Source organism: Panthera pardus, unplaced genomic scaffold (assembly GCF_024362965.1).
Source record: "Panthera pardus isolate Hobbes unplaced genomic scaffold, ASM2436296v1 HiC_scaffold_25, whole genome shotgun sequence".
NCBI lineage: Eukaryota > Metazoa > Chordata > Mammalia > Carnivora > Felidae > Panthera > Panthera pardus.
The window spans coordinates 85,953,885-85,971,489 of record NW_026526821.1 but is presented as its reverse complement, the minus strand read 5'-3'; the positions used below and the strand labels follow the sequence as shown (position 1 = coordinate 85,971,489).

Here is a 17,605-nt window from a genome sequence, read left to right as displayed (position 1 = left end):
GTAGTTTTTAAAATTTTTTCTTTATTTTATTTTTTTATTTTTAAAGTTTATTTATTTTGAGAGAGTTAGAGACAGCATGAGTGGGGCAGAGGCAGAGAGAGAGAGGGAGAATCCCAAGCAGGCTCCATACTTCCAGCACAGAGCCCGATGGGGGACTTGAACTCACAAAACTGCAAGATCATGACCTGAGCTGAAACTAAGAGTCGGACACTTAACCAACTGAGCCATTCAGACATGCCTAAAATTTTTTCTTTAATATTTATTTATTTTAAGAGAGAGAGAGAGAGAGAGAGAGAAAGAGCGCCTGGGGGAAGGGCAGAAAGAGAGGGACAAAAAGAGCATCCCAAGCAGGCTCCAAGCTGTCAGCACAGAGCCTGATGCAAGGATCAAACCCATGAACCATAAGATCATGGCCTGACCTGAAATCATGACCTCAACCAACTGAGCCACTCAGGTGCCCCTGTAGTTTTTAAAAATACATTAAAAAAAATAAATTTGAGGAAGTTTCCCTCTATTCCTATTTTTCTAAGAGGTTTTTTTTTTTTTTTTTTTACCATGAATGGGAGTTGAAATTTGTTAAATATTTTTTCTGCATTGATTGATATGCTCATGATTTTTCTTATTTAGCTTTAATATAGGGCATTGTATTGACTGATTTTCAAATATTAAATCAGCCTTACATCCCTGCAATAATCCCCGCTTGGTCATGGCCTATAATTATTTTTATTATGTTTTTGAATTCTATTTGTGAATATTTTGGTTAGGATTTTTACATCTATAATCATGAGGGATAGTGGCATGCAGATTTTTGGTTTTATTCAGCTTTTTATGGTTTTGGTATTAGGGTAATTCTGGATTTATAACATGAGTTAGGAAGTGTACCCTTCTCTTCTGTTTTGTGGAAGAGAGATTTTGTAGAATTGGTGTTTATTCTTCCTTAAGCATTTGTTGGAATTCTCCAGTGAAACCATCTGGGCCTGGGGATTTCTTTTTTGGGAGTTATTAAGTTACAAATTCAGTTTCCTTAATAGTTATAAGGCCATTCACAAATGTCCATCAACTAATGAATGGATAAAGAAGATGCGGTATATATATGCAATGGAATACTACTCAGCGATGAAAAAAAAAATAAAATTTTGCCATTTGCAACAATGTGGATGGAACTGGAGGGTACTATGCTAAATGAAATAAACCAGTCAGAGAAAGACAGATATATGTTTTCACTCATATGTGTAATTTGAGAAACCTGACAAAGGGCCATAGGGGAAGGGAAGGAAAAATAAGTTATATACAGAGAGGGAGGCAAACCATAAGTGACTCTTAAATACAGAGAATAAACTGATGGTTGATGGGGGTTGGGAGTTACGGGGGGTGGGGAAAAATGGGTGATGGGCACTGAGGAGGGCAGTTGTTGGGATAAGCACTGGGTGTTGTATATAAGTGAAGAATCATAGGAATCTACTCCTGAAGCCAAGAGCACCCTGTATGTTAGCTAACTTGACAATAAATTATAAAAACAAAAATAAAAACAAAAAAACCAGTTATGGGGCTATTCAGATTATCCATTTTATATTGGGTAAATTGTGATAGCTTGTATTTTTGAGGAATTGGTCCATTTCATTTAAGTCAAATGTATGCATGTAGAGTTAGTTGTTAGTGATATTCTTGTATTATCTGTTGATGTGTGCCACGTCTATGGCAATATCCCCTGATTCATTCCTGTTATTGATAACTTATATCTTGTATTTCTTTTTTTATTGGTATTGCTAGAGATTTGCCAGTTGATGTTTTCAAAGGACCATCTCTTTGTTTTATTGATTTCTCTATTTTTTCATTTTTTACTTCATTGATTTTTATTCTTATATTTATTATTTCTCTCTTTTTGCTCTGGGTTGATTTATCTATTTATTTATTTATTTATTTAATGTTTATTTAGTTTTGAGAGAGAAAGAGAGAGACAGAGCGTAAGTGAGGGTGGGGCAGAGAGAGAGGGAGGTACAGATCTGAAGCAGGCACCAGGCTCTGAGCTGTCAGTGCAGAGTTGAACACTGGGCTTGAGCTCATGAACCACGAGATCATGACCTGAGCCAAAGTCGGATGCTTAACCAGCTGAGCCACCCAGGTGCCCTCGGTTTATTTTGTTCTTCTTTTCCTAGATACTTGAGGTGGGAGTTGACACATTGACATATCATTATCACCTAGAGTCTATAGTTTATATTAAGGTTTACTCTTGGTATTGTACATTGAGTTTGGAATTGTATTAGGGGTTTGACAAATGTATAGCATGTATCTACCATTACAGTATCATATGGGACAGTTTCACTGCTCTAGACATCCCCTGTGCTCTGCCTGTTTATTCCACCAAATCTCCCAACACCCAATAACCATTGATTTTTATTTTATTGCCCTATTAGTTTTGCCTTTTTCAGAACATCGTATAGTTGGCATTATTCATTGTGTAACCTTAACAGATTGGCTTCTTTCACTTAATACGCATTTTAGGTTCTTCCATGTCTTTTCATGGTTTGATAGCTCATTTCTTTGTAGAGCAGAATGATATTCCATTGTATGGATATTTCACAGTTCATCCATTGGTCTGTTGAATAACATCTTGGTTGCTTCCAAGTGTTAGCAATTGTGAATAAAGCTGTCATAAACATCTGTGTGCAGATTTTGTGTGGGTATAAATTTTCAACTCATTTGGATATATTTCATAGATTATCAACTAAGGAATTATTATTTCAATTTTGAAGATCTTTCTGTTTGTAAGCCAATATTTAAATTTTATTTTATTTTAATTTTACTCTGACTTTTTTTTTTTTTAATGTTTATTTTTGAGACAGAGAGAGACAGAGCATGAATGGGGGAGGGGCAGAGAGAGAGGGAGACACAGAATGGGAAGCATGCTCCAGGCTCTGAGCCATCAGCCCAGAGCCTGACGCGGGGCTCAAACTCACGAACCACGAGATCGTGACCTGAGCTGAAGTCAGACGCTCAACCGACTGAGCCACCCAGGCGCCCCATTACTCTGACTTTTAAAAATATATTTTTTTTATTGTGGTCAAAACCATACAACTTAAAATTTACCATCTTAACCGTTTTTTAAAATATTTATGTATTTTGAGAGCGCGAGAGAGCGAGCATGGGTGCGTGAGTGCAGGGGGAGGATCAGAGAGAGAGGAGAGAGAGAATCCCAAGCAGGCTCTGCACTGATGCGGGGCTCTGTCAAATTGTATGACCTAAGCCAAAATTCTGAGTTGGACGCTTACCTGACTGAGCCCCCCAGGTGCCCAGCAACTTAACCATTTTTAAGTGTATAGTTTTAACTGTTGGCACAGCGTTATGCAGCAGATCTGGAGAACTTATTTATCTAGTATAACTGAAGCTTTATACCATTGAATAGCAATTCCCCGTTTCTCCTCCTGCCCCAGCTCCTGACAACTACCATTCTAGTCTCAGCTTCTATGAGTTCAGCTGTTTATATACTTCATGTAAGTGGAATCATACAGTATTTGTCCTTCTATGACTGGCTTATTTCACTTACTGTAATATTCTCGAGGTTCATCCGTATTGTAGAAATGACAAGATTTCTTTCTCTTTTAAGATTGAGTCATATTCCACTATATGTATATGCCACATTTTCTTTAGCCGTTTATCCATCGATGGACATTTAGGCTACTTCTGCCCCTTGGTTAGTATGAATAATGTAATGAACGTGGGTGTGCAAATATCTCTTCGAGATCCTGTTTTTAATTCTTTTGGATTTACACCAAGAAGTGGGATTGCTGGGTAATATGGTAATTCTGTGTTTAATTTTCTGTTTTTCATAGTGGCTATTCCCACCAACAGTGCCACAAGGATTCTAATATCTCCACATTCTTGCCAGCACTTGTTATTTTTTGTTTGTTTAATGATGGCATCCTAATAGGCATGAAATGTTCTCTCCTTGTGATTTTGATTTGCATTTTCCTGATGCTTAGTGATGTTGAGCATCTTTTCCTATACTTGTTAGCCATTTTTTGGTAAAACTTTTAAATATTTATTCTAATCAATGTTATATCTAATATAGATATTAGATATATGTGTTATATGTAATATGTACTTATGTATGTTTTTTATATATTAATGTTTTATACATATACCGTGTGTTTGTGCGAAGACAGAAGTCTAGGCTCTGCACTTGGCTTTTGCTGGCACATTGTGGGGAGGGGCTGCAGTTTTTTCTGTGGTTTTGGCTGGAGTAGAGTAGTTAGTGGCTGTACGTTTCTGTCTTGCCGGCTGCCCCCTTCCTGGGTTTGGCTAGAGAGAGCAGGCTTTTACTGGGGCTTTTTTTTTATCTACACCCATTAATGTTTTTAGTTAGCCGGCTTCTTCAGTTTCTAGTCTGGGATGTATGGGACAAGAAGATAACACAGAGAGCTCACCATCATCTCATTCCTTGGGTTCCAAAGTTTCTAGTCTGTCTGCTTTCTGTCCACATTTCAGACCCTTTTTGTTATGCTTTTTAAAATGTATACTAGTGTCCAGAGTGTTTAGTTGTTCTTAGAAGGAAGAATAGGCGAAAATATGTCTCCATTTTCCCTGAAATGGAAGTCTTCAGTTTATGCTTTTTAAAAAACAAATTCATTACAACATTTAGTAAGGCTTTAGAAGGAAGCAGAGATTAAAGCAAGTATTCAACTTACTTACAGTTTTTTTCCTACCATTTTTAATCAAAAGCCCCGCATGATGTCTTTAACCCTCTAGGCTCAGACTTCTGTGCAATGTAGGCCATACCCTAGCCCTTCCTCTCTCAAATGGTGTCAGGATTGTGAAAGGAGGTGGAAGGGATAATGTGCTTTATAACATGCTAAAGCTTATGTGTTAGTGATCAAAGAAGCAGAGTCCTCTCTGCACTTACCCCAGAGTAAGGATATATACCCACATCTCACCCAAACTCAAGAATGATCAGTGGTTCACTAGAGACATTTAATTTTGACAAATGCTATGTGCCATTTACCAGAGTGTGGTATGAGTCTTTGGGTACATCTGGGATATGTGCCCTGATGAAACCAAAAGGATTTTGGTTTCTGATGAACAGTTGGAAGTTGGGTTTTGGGCTTCAGGTTCCTTTGCCTAAAGGCAGGAAAAGATTAATTATCTTCAGACTTAAAGGGATAAGATCTCTAGCTCAAGATGGATCAAGTGCTGTTCTGTGTTCACATCTCCTGGCCCAGACGGATTACATCTGCAGCGAGCTTGATAGTGAGGACACTGAGGTGCCACCAGTCATGTTTGCAGACCTTCTTTCAACAAAAGAGATATCAGAAGATTTGAGGCAGGAAAATGTTTCCATATTCCTAAAAGGGAGAAAGGTAGAATGAGTACAGTAGGGACATTGAGATAGATGGGGGACAAGAATCTGGAACGTATGAAAGATGCTTTGATGCTATTTTTTGTGTAGGAAAAGGTGTGTGTGTGTGTGTGTGTGTGTGTGTGTGTGTCTGTGTCTGTGTCTGTTTGTGTGTCTGTGTGTGTGTGTGTGTGTCTGTGTACATACATAATACATACTGTTTGGATTTGCCTGAACAAAACACTGAAAAGATGAGGGAGAAGGAAAGATAGAGAGAGAGAGGGAAGGTAAAAGGGAGGAAGGGAGGGTTCCTTATAGGGGATGAGTATTGGAGTAGAAAATAATTTCCTACTATATATTTCTTTCTTTTTGAATGTTAATGTATTACTTATTTAAAATAATTTTTTAATGTTTATTTATTTTTGAGAGAGAGAGAGAGAGAGAGAGACAGCATGAGGGGGGTGGGAGGGTCAGAGAGGGAGACACAGAATTTAAAGCAGGCTCCAGGCTCTGAGCTGTCAGCACAGAGCCTGATGCAGGGCTCGAACCCACGAATCGTGAGATCATGACCTGAGCCGAAGTCAGAGGCCCAACCGACTGAGCCACCCAGGCGCCCCAATATATTTTATTTTTAAAATAAAATAAAATTTTAAGTTATTTTGTAGTCACTTGGGTAAATAAGCAGGGATCCAAAGAGCCCTCAGGTTGGATAAGAGCAGGCCATGTCATATCAACATCATGGTGTCTCTGGGAAGGTTTCTGGATAGGAAGCTCAGGATTGTGCACTAGGTCCCGTGTCTGTGGATCGTATCATTTGGGTAAGGACACTCACCAGAGATCTGTGAACAAGTTGGAGAGTTTAGGCTGGATGCCAGGAATAATAGCTACTGTGTATAATGATTTCTGACCAGTGATTTGATATTAATCTTAGAAACTTTCTAAGAAAAAAGCCCTGCAGCTTACCATTAGCTTTATGTTATTTTACATTTAATAAAGAACTTAATTAAAGAGATAGAAGACATACTTATCAATTATGTACCTAATACAAAGTTGGAAGATATAACAACTACACTGGGTAATAGAATCAGGGTCTAAAACAATCCTTACCAATTGAAGCAATGGAGTGATTCTAATGAGATGAAATAACAAGGCAAGGTCATACACTTGGATTTTTATTTTATTTTAACAATTTTACAAGCATAGTTCTGGGAAGGTGGAGATTTAAAGCAGCATAAGTGGAAAAAGACTCAAGTATTTTAGTGGTCAGTTAACTCAGTATGAATATGTAGTGTAATGTGGCTGCCAAAAGAAAAAGAATACCATTTTTAGCTACATTAATAAAATTAATAGTAGGTGATAGTACTCGTCTACTCTGCAGGAGTCCAACGACACCTGGAGTATTAACTGGGGCCATGCTTGTAAAAAGGATATAGACAAAGCAAAGCATTTACATGGGAGCAGCCAAAATGGTGATGCAACTAAAAAACGTGTCATTGAAAGTGGGTATATTTAACCCATTTTGGCTACGTCATATTCCATTCTATGTATATATAACATTTTGTATATCCTAATGGACATTGGGGTTGTTTCTGCTTTTTGGTATTATGAATAATGCTGCTAAGGACATTTGTGTTCAAATTTTTGTGTGAATATGATATTTCATTTCCCTTGGGTATATACACAGAAGTGAAATTGTTGGGTCAAGTGGTAACTCTCCTCTTTGAGAAAATGCCAAACCATTTTCCACAGAAGCTGCACTATTTTATATTCTATCAGCAATGTATGAAGGTCCCAATCTCCACATCCTTGCCAACATTTTTTATTATTTCTGTTTTTAATTATAGTCATCCTTGTGGTTGTAGAGTGATATCTCATTATGGTTTTGATTTGTGTTTTCCAAGTGATTAATGGCGTTGAGCATCTTTTCATGTGCCTATCAGCCATTTGTATATGCTCTTTGGAGAAATTTACATTCAGATCCTTTACCAGTTTTTACATTGTGTTGCCTTTTTATTGTTGAGCTTTAAGGCTTCTTTATAGTCTGGATACTGGATCCTTATCATGTGTATGATTTGCACATATTTCTTTTCCCATTCTTTATGTGTGTGTGTGTGTGTGTGTATTATATATATGTATGTATATCATATATGTATATATTACACATATATGTATATATGTGTATATATTACACATATATGTATGTATATATACATACATTATATATATGAAGTTTATTTATTTATTTTGAGAGAGAAAGAGCATGAGTGAGCCAGGGAGGGGCAGAGAGAGAGGGACAGCGAGAATCTGTCAGTGCAGAGCCTGATGCAGGACTCAACTCTGCAATCCATGAGATCATGACTTGAGCCCAAATCAGGAGTCAGATGCTTTACTGACTGAGCCTCCCAGGAACTCCCTATATAACGTTAGTTTAAAAATAAGGTTTAAAATAACAACTCAAACTCCTTAGACTTATCACTGATTAAATTGTAAAATATAAACTGATCCGATCTGTAATTTAACTGAACATTTCCCACTCCCCTAAAAATCAGGTTTTGACTTAGATTCATCATATAGACTTTTATCTCAATACCACAAATAATAATTGTAGCCAAGGGCATCAAGGTATCTTCCCTATATCCTGTCTTTTCCTGAGGCCTTGAGCTCCAATACCATGTGGGTTCCATCCCATACCTCTATGTCCATTTCTGTTCTCCAAGCCTAGGACCGGGCTTGTAATGAAAGTTGGGGAATCTTGGACCTCCTCTGGCCTATTAATATGGAGAACTGAGCAGTGTACCCCCTGTGTGAGTCAGTCTCACTTTGCGGTAAGATTTTTCTCCTGACCTTTTCTGCATTTCACATCCATTCAAATTGATCTTCTCCATCAGTTACAGACTAGTGAGGTTTTACTGTAAAATCTGAGATGCTGCTGTATCATCAAGTCGTTAAAAGTGAGTTCCATCGTCTCTCTCCAAAGAGGAGATCTTTTCTGCTTGGGCATATCTCAGGAACTCTGCAGAAGACAAATGAACAGGAATTTGGGCTTGAACTGATCAGCAGACAGCTTGGCAACTGTTCTAGGATGCCATCTGCAGATGTTAATTATCCAGTTTGGGTCTTCTAATAGCTCTTGACCTCCTCTTGGCTCTACCAAATGCTTTTTTTCCTTCCTGATTTTTTATTATTCCTCTTGGGGTGAGACAAATCAGAGGTAACACTGCTGATTCTTTTTCAAACAGTTAAATGTAGATGAATTACTAATGTGGAAACATTAGTTTTTCATTCGTCTTGTGAACATTTGGAGAACATGATCTTCTGCTCTATTTTGGCTTCAAAAACTTCTCTCCAGTTCTTCCTACTTCCCAGACTGTGTAAACGAAATCAAGTTTTTGAAGAGTTGGTGATGAGACTGAAAAGCAGCGGGAAGAACAGGCCTTGTGACATGAACCCTGAAGTCATTTTCTGTTGTGGAGGAACTTGAAGAAGAGAGACCGCTTTTCTGCTTCATCATCTCCCTTGTCTGTTATCCAAAGTAGTTGCTCAAAGCCTTTTATTTCTCTCATCAAGCTTCTTTCTCATTCCCTTACACTGCAAACGTGGTCTTGCTCTCTACCAAAAACAGAACAATAGATCGGAACTCAATGAAATTCCCTTGTCTCCAGCTGTAAACCAGTATGCATATCCATCTTTGTTTCCTTCCTGCTCTTCTTTCTAAGACCAGTCCCTTTAACAGTGCTCTCAGTCCCTGCCCCTTCTTCCTGCAGGACTTGTTTCCAGCAGTTATCCTTTGTCCTCTCCTATATGCTAAAGGTTTCTGCTCCTGGCTGCTTCCACTCTCCCAGGCTCACTTCTCTCCCATCCTAAGAATTTCTTCTCTCCATGCTGTTCCTCTCTGAAGCACGAGATGTTCTAGAGGACTGATTTGTAGTCACCAGCTCTATGTACTCAACTCTTTGCAAGTCCATTTCTGCTCTCCTCACCACCCCCATCCCATCCCTTCTCTGAAACTGTTCTCTCATAGGGCTCCAGTGACTTTCCACTGTTAGTTCCAGTGTCACATTTCTGTTTTTGTCTACCTTTCTGAGGCAACAGTCATTCTTACTCCTTCACTCAGTGGAAAGTTCTAATGAGTTTTAACTTTGATGCTCAGAGTTCAGGTATATTCATTTGATACTATGAGATTTCTTCTTGTCTTGGTATATAATTTCAAATTAAAAGAGACTTTATTTATCACTCTAAGCAGCCAAATCTCTGGTTAGTGTGGTGGTAGTTACCGTTTTTATGGTCTAAACTGCCATGTTTGTATGGTGACGCATAGAACCACTTCTTTTTCCACTCCCCTCTTCCCGAATTTTTTTTTAAATGTTTTTATTTATTTTTAAGACACAGAGAGACAGAGCATGAGCAGGGGAGGGGCAGAGAGAGAGGGAGACACAGAATCTGAAGCAGGCTCCAGGCTCTGAGCTGTCAGCACAGAGCCTGACGCGGGGCTCGAACTCACGGACTGTGAGATCATGACCTGAGCCGAAGTTGGACGCTTAACCGACTGAACCACCCAGGCTCCCCCTCTTTGTATTTAAATTATCTGTGCTAATGGAACTGACTGGCTCATTTTGTCTGTATTGGTATCTGTAACTAATACTATATTTCTCTACTCTTCTTTACAGAGAGACCTGTCGGGGCACAAGAACATTGTGGGCTACATTGACTCCAGTATCAACAACGTGAGCAGTGGTGATGTATGGGAAGTGCTCATTCTGATGGACTTCTGTAGGGGTGAGTATATGTCCCATACCTTAAGCTCCCATTGCTCTGGAACTTTGATTGTCAAGGGCATGGGGTCATTTCAGTTAATGTGCACTGTGCCCTAATGTATGTTGTTGTGATTTTAAAGATGTGGAAACTGTGAGGCTAAAAGATACAGAGCATGCTGTCACGTCTTGGTTATTCTTATGGTGGCAAACAATTTGAAATGGTGGATAATACAAAACTCCCTTTTTGTTAGATTTAGGAAGGTTTGGTGCTTGTGTATGAATGAGAAAGGATGAGGGGGAGAATGAATGTGTTATTTGTGATGCTTTAAAACAAGTGATGAAGGCACATAATAAAGACCCAACTCCAGATGGACTGAAGAAACGATTCAGCCTCTCAACTCCCTCCCTCCTGTGTTCTCTTCTCCACCCACACCACCTTGTGTTGGGGAGGGGGTGGGTGGGAAATAATCCTTTTCGTCTAATGGAAATGACCTTTCCTCTCCTTGCTTGCAAGCTGTAATTGCCAGTAAGGCTCCATTCAAACGATGCTGCTGTTACCAGTAGAGTTAAGTAGTTGAAAGCTTGGAGTTTCAAGCCACATTTATCTCCGGAAATCCAGACTGTAGCATGAATTGATTCAGATTTGACTGCGTTTCAAACAGCCAGCCTGGAGGTTTGACTTTTTTTTGGCTTAAGCAGCTGCCACTTATAGGCTTGGGTCACTGTCTCCTGTTTGGTGCCCTGTTTTATAATCATCCTTACTTCCACTGACATTTTCCTTGCCTTTAAAGATACTGTCCGTAAGTTAAATATGTTGTTAACCCTCAAAATGTGATGTTAACCAATAATTTTATCCTGTCTTGTAAGAACTCTTAAGCTGATTTTATAAAATACTACCAAATTTGAACTTGACAGTTTGTTTCGTCCTGTCCATTCCCTTTTGGGTGTTAAAATATTTAGAGACGTGACAGTTTGTTTCGTCCTGTCCATTCCCTTTTGGGTGTTAAAATATTTAGAGACGTGGCAGTAGGAGCATCCAGGGATCTGGATAATTTTGTAAGTGAGGTCATCAATCTTACTGTCCTGGAGAATAAATGTTGGGGTAGCATTTCTACATTCTTGGCAGCAAGTAGTTAGTGAAGCCAGAGATACCACGCCGTTCCTAAAGCACAGGCTAAAAAGCTGTCTTCTGGGGCGCCTGGGTGGCTCGGTCGGTTAAGCGTCCCATTTCGGCTCAGGTCATGATCTCGCGGTCCGTGAGTTCGAGCCCCGCGTCGGGCTCCATGCTGACAGCTCAGAGCCTGGAGCCTGTTTCCGATTCTGTGTCTCCCTCTCTCTCTGCCCCTCCCCTGTTCATGCTCTGTCTCTCTCTGTCTCAAAAATAAATAAACATTAAAAAAAAAAAATTTTTTTTTTTAATAAAAAAAATAAATAAAAAGCTGTCTTCTTCTTGCTCTTGGAGTCTATTGTGTAGTCTGATTCCTACTAAAAGATATGACAGGTTGAACCTTGGGGCCTCATCTCGTACAAATGGGGACAGTAGACCCAAGTGGTTATAGCAGGACCATATTGTCGCTTCTACTAATCTTGAAGATGTAATGAAGGCAGCTCACGTCTGGAGTGCTTTATAAAATAGACTGTTTTTGATGCGTTAGAAGAGGCACTGGATCGCAAGAAGACAAATATGGGCCCGGGAACCAAGACACTTGGGTGCCTCAGCCAGCAATCAGCTCTGTTACCTTGGGCCAGGTTGCTTCTCTGTGGACAGCCGTTCATTGTCTTGGGTAAGTCGTGAGTCTGAGTGTTTCTAACCTCTCCCTTGCTCTGTGTCCCCTCCAGGAGGCCAGGTGGTCAACTTGATGAATCAGCGCCTGCAGACAGGTTTTACAGAGAATGAAGTGCTCCAGATATTTTGTGACACCTGTGAAGCCGTTGCCCGCCTGCACCAGTGCAAAACTCCTATTATCCACCGTGACCTGAAGGTAACAGGCCGCACTGCTTCATGAAGTGTGTTCAGGGTATTTTCCATCTGCCCCGGGGATGGGGGAGATGCTTTGGGCATGTGAGAGAAAAGCTTAAGGCATGGAAACCTTACATGTCTTACATTCTGCCTGGGGAGAGAAAATAGAAATTAAAATAAAGAAAGTATAAAACAGGTATCACTTTTATTACCTAGGTAGCCTTTGGAAATTCTTTATAATCATCCACTGCCTGAATACATGCTGTTCTTGTTTTTCCTGACAGAGTCCTAGTTTTACTTTTCCAGGGTTATAGAAAATAATATGCTCGTTTAAATGGTTTGTGAACAGTGATGCTTGGTTTTTAAAGTCTCTCTCGTATTTTGCAAAATCCATTAAGTGATTATTTAAAAATTTTGTTCTACTAATTACCATCTCCTTGTAGCCGGCCTTTCGTATTCTAGTCATTTGACAGCGTTTGTTGAATGGCATTGGCAGCCGGGTAGGATTCACTGACACGTGCCATGTACCCTACTAGACGCTTTATGCACACTCTTTGGAGGAAGATGTTCTTCTTTACATTGTATAATCAAGGAAACTCAGGTCACATGACTTGACTGAGGTCATACAACCGGGAAGGAGCAGCACCAGAATGTGAAGCTAGCTCTTCTGATTCTAAATTACAATTTCTTTTCATTATCCCTGTGTTTTGAGAAACACGCTTCATGGCTAATAACTTATATCAGCAGCCCCTGGTGTACTTGTTAAGTGCAGGCTACTGGATTCTGCACTGAATCTGTTGGGCTATAATTTTTATGGTGGTGTCAGGGAAGCCCAGGAATTCATGGCTTAATAATCGCCCTGGGTGGGTTTTGTGTGTTTTAAAGTTTGAGGAACACAAGGGGCATGCCAGCATTTCTGTTTTGAGGGATTTTTTTTTCTTTTTAGCTTTTTTTAAAAAATGGAGATATAATTCATACACCATAAAACTCACCCTTTCGAAGCATACAGTTCAGTGGCTTTTACTGTATTTACCAGGCTGTGCAACCATCACACTATCTGACTCCAGAACATTTCGTCTCCCCAAAGGAAACCGTGTGTATCCATCAGCAGTCGCTCTTCACTCCCACCTCACCTCAGCCCCAGGCAAACACTAATCTGCTTTCTGTTGCCTGTTCTGTGCATTTCATTCAAACGGGCTCATTCAGTAAGAGGCCTCTCGTGTCTGACGTCTTTCACCTAACGTAATGATGTTGTCAAGGCTTATCGGTGTTGCAGCGTGTAGCACCACTTCATTTCTTCTCATGGCATGATATTCACAGTGTAGATAGACTACATTTTGTTTATCTGGTCACTGATAGACATTTGAGTTGTTTTGACCTTGGATATTCCGAACGAGACTGTGAACACCTGTGTACCTGTTTCAAGTGGGCACATGTCCGTTCTCTTGAGCATCTACCTAGAGGTGGAATTGTTGGGTCGTGTGGTAACTACGGTTAACTCCCTGAGGAACTGCCAAACTGTTTTGTGGAGTGGCTGTGCTGTTTCTATGCCACCAGCAACACATGAGGGTGCCGTTTTCTCCACATCCTCACCAACCCTTACCGTCCTTTTTTATTTTAGCCATCCCGGTTAGTAAAAAGTGGTACTTACATCCCGGCGTTTCTGTAGTAAAGCAGTGAGCTTAAGGGAACATAGGTACATAACTTCAAAAGCCTTAGATAGCCTCCTCCAGTGTCCCTCTACCCACAGTCAGCCCTTTTTCTAGTAGGAAAGGGAGAATACATTTCAGTAAGTATTTTGAGCCTAGCAGAGTACAAGTACATAATTCTGTGGAACGGGGTACAGTAACACGGTATAATACGGTTCCTACTTCCCAGATGCTTTGGTATCTGTGACAGGATATAAATGAAACAAATGAACATTTAGATTTGAAACAGAGACAGGTGAAATACAGAACTTTGTAGAACAAAGTGATGAACAAGCAGAGTTATCAAGCTGCTTAACGTACGATCGGGTCGCGGGACCAGGTAACGGAAGTTGGAATCTTCTGGAAAAGTGGGATTTTACAGGCTTGTGGGATTTAAGTGGTCACAAAGAGGACGAAGGACATGTCAGGCAGAGAGCAGATGCTGAGGGCTACCTAGAGAAGGGGACAAGGAGGCCTTAGAGCATGCGTGTCCGTCTCCAGGCACACCTGTGACACAGCAAGTGCCTGCCAGGGCATGAAGGTGAGGGCAAAGGAAGGAGGCAGAGAGGGCCACTGAGCACCCTTGTAGAGAGTGCTGATCCCGTGTTCTCGAACAGAATCTTCCTTTATTTTAACTGGATTAAATGAGGCCTCAATGATGAATCATTGCATACCTGTAAATAACACCTACCTAATTTGCACATTCCCAGCATCTCAGTGCTGCTGTGAGGCGGTTGGTTAAGTGTCGTCCAGTGATAGGAGCCTGAAGTACAGAGCTCAGGGTCCACCTGGGGACAGGAAGTAGGACGGGAGTAGGAGCCCCGGACTCTTTCTTCGCTGCCCTGAATGGTCCATGAGATATTTTAGCAGAAGAACGTGGAGCAAAGTGGAATTGGAGGAGAGGCTGCCACGCTGGTTCCCAGCTCATCCGTAGCCCTGTACCCCTTGACCCTCCTCGGTGCTCCTGAAAGTCAGCACAGCGCTGGCAACACGCTGTGGGGCTCTGTAGTTGTGTTTTAATGCATGGTGAAGACTGTCAGGCCTGTTGCTGGGCTGCCGGGAGTGATTCAGGAGACTTTGTTTCCATTTCTCCTCTACCTTGGAAATAGGGAATGTAAATAGGGGCCCCTGGGAGGAGGCCTCGATTGTGATTGTTCCCAAAAAGTCCTGTGGCTGTTAATTGCAGTTATTGACTCCTGGTTGTTTTGACTGAAGGTTTCCCAGACTCCCCATATCTTATACTCTGTGCCATATAGCTGTTTTGGTTAGCAAATTAGATTTTATTGATTTCTACTAATATGTGCCCGGTGGGCAGTCAGTCCGTTTGCCTCCCGCACTGCCAGCCTCCTGAGGCCTGACCAAAAAGTCCCTGTGTACCTGTTGTTTGCCATCACGTAGTCTCGGACACTCTGAGCTTCATGTCCAGCCACTACAGTCCTAGCGGTAGCCAGAGCCTAGAAGTTCTTAATTCTCCTGTTGGCCAGAGGAGGTGCTGGTTGCTGATCTGTAGTTGCTTCTCTAAGCAGATTTACATTTGGTGAGGAGGCACCATCTTGAATAAAAGTCAGTACGACATGGAAAAGAGCATAGGCCAGGCCAGGTGCAGATCCCCTTGTGGAGTCAGTGCCACCCTGGGTCTGCTTGTTCGCACGCAGAACAGAGGAAAAGCCCCTCTTGCCCTGCCTGCCACGTGTGTGGTCTTTCTTTCAAATTATGTGTGGGAAATAAACTGAAAGCGGTCCCTATCCTGAAGCAGCTTATGTTATAAAAATAACCATTACCAAAGTTCTGTTCGTTATTGGAGGTCTTTCTTCAAATACGATAATTTAGCATATTAATCATTTCCCTGTTTTTGTTTAATTTTTATCTCTCTGAGGAAAGAAAGAGATCATTGCAGATCATGGGGTCATAGAGCTGGGAAGGTCACCTAAGCCAGCCCTCTCCTATTACCAATGAGGAATCCTCTGCCCAGAAAGGCTGTGACCTGCATAGCTAATTCTGTGGTCAAACTAGAACAAAGGCCAAGGGTTTTTACTCCCCATTTTGGTGTTTGTTTGTTTTTGCTCTGTTACACCATGCTGTCTGTCCAGGCACTTAAGAAGGGGTTAAGATTTAATAAGTGCATTCAGATTGAGAAAGTCACGAATGTCTCCTCTTTCATCAGAAAAGAGATTTTGATTTCGTGAAGTACAATAGGATGAAGATTCTTGTCCCATTTTTAGAATCACAAGTTTGAACACCTACATTTATCTAATCCTCCAAAATTTCTAGTGATTGAAATGCCTGAATGCCATATCTGTTTGGAATAATGTGAAGAGGAAGGGTCAGTAGGAGGTGGCTTTCCAGACCTTTTAGCGACAGCTGTAAGCAGAGTTTGGGAGTGACAGCTTTAATAACCCTCTTAAGCCGATGGGTTGGGAAATAAGGTCAGCAGCATTAAACCCTCAAAGAGCTGGAAGACTGTAGGATTGTAAGCAGTGGTCACCACCATTAGGCTTACATCCTAAGGGACTTTGCCAAAAACAGATCACTAGGAAAGTTCTCTGGAGCTTCCAGAAGATGATACACGAATGTCCAGTTGGTTGTCTCCCTTCCTTGTCCACCTTAATTCCTCTGGGCCCTGTTCTAGACCTGGCCTGAGTCGCCTCCCCTCTAGACAATTGCACCCGCCCTCGTGTTCTCCCTTCTCCTCTCTCACCATGCTAACCTTCCTAAAACACCTCTTTCCATCTGCTGAGTGTCTCCCTAGTGGCCTTCCTCAGTCTGCCCTCTGTCAGCTGCTCTGGTCCTCTCTCTTTCTCCCTTCATGGTTGCCGGTGTGAACTGCCCTCATTCCTTGATGGCATAATGCGTATCAGTGCAGCGGTGAGGGTGTAGCTTCAGCACGCAGGCAGACTGAGCCCCATCCTGCCCTACCAGCCTAGTGACCTCAGGCATGTTAGGTAACTGGGCTCCACTTTCTCATCTCTTAACTGGGGACAATAAGACTTTGTAAGAATTTGTAAGAATTTCATGAAATCCTGTAGGTAAAAGTGCCTCCTAGTGAGTGCTGCTAGCTGCTGATGCTATTGTATTGCTATTGTTATTGTCATCATTCCTGCTTCTCTGCCTTTGGTTCTGTTATGAGTTTCACTCACCTAAGTCCTTCACTTCCCCAAGGCCCAGCAGTATCCGGCCTCCCCATTCACAAGGGCGCTAGCCCTTAGTATGCCCAGTCCCATGTCCTCAGTTCTCTTTGTGGCACTGGTGCCCAGCACAGTACTGTCCCAGCCAAGGTGGCCTGCTTCTGTGCCTCAGATGCCTCAGGCCTGCTCCCTCCTCTCCTCTGAGAGTGCCCTTCCCCCAGGGGGTCTGTGGCTGCCCTTCATTTGGGTCTCTGCTCACCTCATCCCAGTGACCTTTCCAACTGTGCCATTTGCACAGTATTTACCCCTTACATGTATTTAACCTGTTGCCTTTTTTTTTTTTTTATAACAGTTATCACCACCTGGCAATTATACTTACTCCCTTACTCTCTTCCACTAGACTCTACACGACACGAGCAGCTGAACTTGGATTTGTTCATAACCTTATCTCCAGAAGCTACTTGGCATATAGTAGGAGTTCAAATGTGTGTGTGTCTCTCTAAAATGAGTGGTAATAACTTCTTAGGTTTATATAGGGAGACTTATAGTTTGCTCTCACATACATTCTCTTGCTTGCTTCATAACAACCATGATAGAAATAGTATTAGCTGTACTTTGCAGATGAGAAACAAGCCCAAAGAGGTTTAAAGGTTTGTCCAAGGTCAGACATCTAAATAGTCCCTGAGCTCTTCTGACCCCCAGGTCCAATGTGGTTGCCGCGCACCAGGCTCTGTGTTAAGTGTGCT

General features: G+C 41.4%; 1 protein-coding gene across 10 annotated transcripts in view; it reads left to right on the top strand.

Annotated features, from left to right (window-relative positions):
• The window catches only part of AAK1 (AP2 associated kinase 1), a 171,134-nt gene that overhangs the window by 84,028 nt on the left and 69,501 nt on the right, over positions 1-17,605 (top strand). For all 10 annotated transcript variants that reach the window (XM_019440758.2, XM_053890763.1, XM_053890760.1 and 7 more), the window contains exons 4-5: positions 10,000-10,108; positions 11,926-12,068. In XM_019440758.2, coding sequence (XP_019296303.2) covers positions 10,000-10,108; positions 11,926-12,068 — 252 coding nt within the window. The remainder of the gene's footprint in view (positions 1-9,999; positions 10,109-11,925; positions 12,069-17,605) is intronic.